The sequence below is a fragment of the Arachis ipaensis genome, chromosome B04, assembly GCF_000816755.2.
Source record: "Arachis ipaensis cultivar K30076 chromosome B04, Araip1.1, whole genome shotgun sequence".
NCBI lineage: Eukaryota > Viridiplantae > Streptophyta > Magnoliopsida > Fabales > Fabaceae > Arachis > Arachis ipaensis.
The window spans coordinates 8,752,809-8,756,446 of NC_029788.2; the positions used below are offsets into that span (position 1 = coordinate 8,752,809).

Below are 3,638 nucleotides of genomic sequence, written 5' to 3' on the forward strand. Positions count from 1 at the left end.
TCGCCGTTAGCCCTGATCATTTCCATTAGGGGTTCCTTCAGGTCGTGTGGGAGGTTTCTGTTCACGAAGGTGAACTTTTCCTCTGTGTCGCCGACTCTGAATTTCTCCAAGTTCCCTTTCGGCTCGGGTCTGGGTTTGTCTTCGACTCTAGCGTCTAGGTCGGCAAGGAATACTCCCGATGCTTCCTTGGACTTCTTCCTTAATGAGAGGCTGGCATTATCGCAAGCGACTGCCGTTTCCAAATCCCCTTTTATGGATCCCACAGACCTGTCATCAGCGATGAACTTCATTACCAACATCCTCGTACTGATCACTGCCCTGAGATCGTTGATGGTCTTTCTCCCTAGGATGATGTTGTAGGTCGTGGAGTCTCACAGAACCACGAACTCAGCCATTACCGATCTTCGCCCCTGTCCAAGTCCTACGGATATCGACAGGGAAATTATCCCATCTGGCTTGATGAAGTGGTCGCCTAAGCCTACAACACCGTGCTGGTGGGTCTTTAAGTCGGCATCCCGTAGACCCAGGGTATCGAACACATTACGGAGCATGATATTTGAGTCGGCCCCGGTGTCTACGAGGATCCGCTTGATGAGGCCGGTTCCCACTCTGGCCGTGATGACCATGGGAGGGCTTTCCGCGACCTCATCGAACCACTGGTCTTCCGGACCGAACGAGATAGGTGGAAACCTCTTGGAGCTTCGCGCGGAAGATGAGAAAACCGCTAGGACTTTGGCATCTTTCTTGTGTGCCGACTTCGACCTTGGGGCCGCGTCTCTTGCTGTTACCACGTTCACTATGGTAAGGCCGTGTTCGTTGTCGTCTGGCTCGTGATGTTGCTTCACCGCGCGGGTCTTGTGCTCTCCCTCACGGTCGTGATCTCGTCTTCTCGGCTCCCTGATGAGATGGGAGAATTCGGCCAGTTTTCCGTCCCAGATCGCCTGTTCTAGCGCGTCCTTGAGGTCGAAACAGTCATGTGCCTTATGTCCATAGCCCTTATCATAATCACAATAGAGGCTCTTGTTCCCTCCGGTTCGGTCCTTCAGAGGTCGAGGCTTCGACAAAATTCCCTTCTCAGCTATCTACTGATAAACTTCTATGATGGGGGCGGAGAGGGGGGTATAATTGGTGAACTTCCCGAATCAGAAAAATGGCCTGGACGTCTTGCTCGGACTGCCGTCTCTGGCGTGCTCTTTTTGTCTTTCTCCGCCACCGTGCTGCCTAGGTTAATTGTAGGAGGGCTGCCACTTGTTGGCAGCCACGACTTGACTGACTTCTTCATCGTTGATATATTCCCTGGCTACACTCTGGATCTCTTGCATCGTCCACACCGGCTTCGTGGTGAGATGCTTCCTGAAGTTCTCATTCAGAAGTCCATTCGTCAAGCACAGACTAGCTACCGAATCAGTTAACCCGTCGATCTCCAAGCACTCGTCGTTGAACCGGTCTAGATATTTTCTGGTTGGCTTGCTGGACCTCTGAGTCACCCCGAGAAAATTGAGCGGGTGCTTTGCCTTTGCGATTCTGGTAGTGAATTGGGCTAGGAAAGCGCGGGTAATGTCCGAGAACCTGGCCACCGAGCCCTGTGGGAGGTTGTTAAACCACCGTATTGCAGGTCCCGCCAGAGTGACCGGGAAAGCGCGACACCTTACCTCGTCTCCCACTCCCTCCAGGTTCATCCTGGCCTCGCCGTAAGGTGCTCCTGCGGGTCTTGGGTTCCGTCGTACCTCATGTCCGTCGGCTTGTCAAAGTGCTTTGGTAGCCGGACCTCGAGGATGGAACGATGAAACGGGGTTGCGCCCATTATCACGGGTCGCCGCGTTCTCCTTGGTCTTCCCTCGCCGTCTTCCCGGCGACCGTCTTCCCGGTCTCACCTGGTGGCGCGTCTCCCTTCCTGCCGGGTGTATATGATGGGGTCGCGGCGTCTTCTTGGGCGTCCTTCCTCCCGGGCGCTCTCGAGTTCAGATCGTGGGCTAGGCGTTCGCCGGGAGTGACTTCTCGGAGGGGAACGGGAGTAGCTCGATTCAGGAGTTTGTTGACGATGTTCCTGATCTGCCAGCTGGCGCTCTAGGTTCTGCATCCTGTGACGCAGCTCCTGCATTATTCTGGCGTTGTTGCTGCCTGTTCCCCCAAAGGGGCGTCTTTCCTGAGACCGTGAAGATGGCTCGGTTCGTCGTGGAGGGGACCTCGTCCGCTCCCGGGAGGAAGCCATGGAGGCCTCCCCTCTGTGCTCGGCCCTGTGGCCTGGTTCTCCAGGACCCAGTATAACGTCCATTCAGGCGTCCCCACAGACGGCGCCAATGTTCGGTAGCTCGTGTATCGGACGGGTTGGGATGATACTTTGGTTGGTGAGATGGGGTATCACCTGATTCCGGGTTGCTGGGTTGGAGGAAGAGTTGCCGACGTCCCGAGTTCTTCATGTGGAGAGTGGGGTGTCACCTGCAAAGACACTCCGACGCTCTAGTCAGTTAAGTGTGCAGGCAAAAAGGGGTTAAGATGATGTGTGTGACGTACCTTGAGAGAGGGGTAGGACCTTCCCTTATATACCTTGTCAGACAAGTGGGCCCCATAGGAGAAGGCCTCCTTCTAGGAAGTTTCCTTCTCCCCAGCTGTTGTGCTGCTAGCAAGGAGAGCACGTGGCTGGGTCGCCAGACAGATAGATGCGATGACCCGCTCTAACGGATCGGTAGATCTCCGGGTTGGGCCGGCCTCTATGTCTAGCTGGGTTGGACCGTAACAAAAATGTTTATGATCTAAAATTTAATATAAATAAAAAAATTAAAAGAAACTAACTGATATTAGCTGAAACAAATTGGTTCTTAGCATTTGTTTCCATCTATTCTACTTTTCATAGAATGAAGATCTTGATTATTTTCATTATTAATATTATTATTCTTTTTCATTTGAATAACTATCTATTGGTTCTATATATTCTACTTTCAACTCTCTCCGATCCGCACTTTATTGAATCTTAATCCAAATATTTGTTAAGTCTTTGCTGTGCTGTTTTGAATTATATTTTGGATCTTTTTGGGGATAATAACATATCCAAATTAAATAGTTTAAGCAACGTTCATTTCTTATCTCTTTAATCAGAAAATATCAAACCATTGCTATCTCAATTTTCCAGTTAAGTCCTTATTAGATGTTAATAATAGAAAGTGACCGTACACAATTAACGCCAAATTGTTCATGTACTTATTTCCCAATTTTCTACTAAGATGAGTTCAATGAAAATCCAAGTCAACCAATGTGACAAAAATGGGGTCCCTATGAACTGAGTCAATATTATGCATTTAATAATGAATTATTCATTATGCACCAAGTTTAAATTAAACTTTGAATCATTTTGTTCCTTGACTAAATTTTTAGGATAACACAAAATTGTTCTTTCTTTTTCTATAAATAAATTTGTACAAATTATAATATATTTTTTGTTCAATAATATAAATGAAAATTGGTGGTCTCTTTCATACTCCGAGATTTAAAAAAGTAAAAATAATATATTTAAATTGTATGGACGAATTAAATTAAATCTCAATAAGTAATATCATAAAGTTCTTGTGATATGTTTATTTTGACTTAAACTAGTGGACACATGCATGAGGCCAAAAGATTCATGGACAAACAATATAAAG

At 47.9% G+C, this 3,638-nt stretch overlaps 1 protein-coding gene across 1 annotated transcript; it reads right to left on the reverse strand.

Moving 5' to 3' along the window:
* LOC107635976 lies at positions 372–1,804 on the reverse strand. The gene is made up of 3 exons (XM_016339523.1): positions 1,728–1,804; positions 1,275–1,569; positions 372–1,055 (listed from the first exon to the last, which is right to left on the reverse strand). The coding sequence occupies exons 1-3, from the start codon at positions 1,802–1,804 to the stop codon at positions 372–374; spliced, it is 1,056 nt and encodes a 351-aa protein (XP_016195009.1).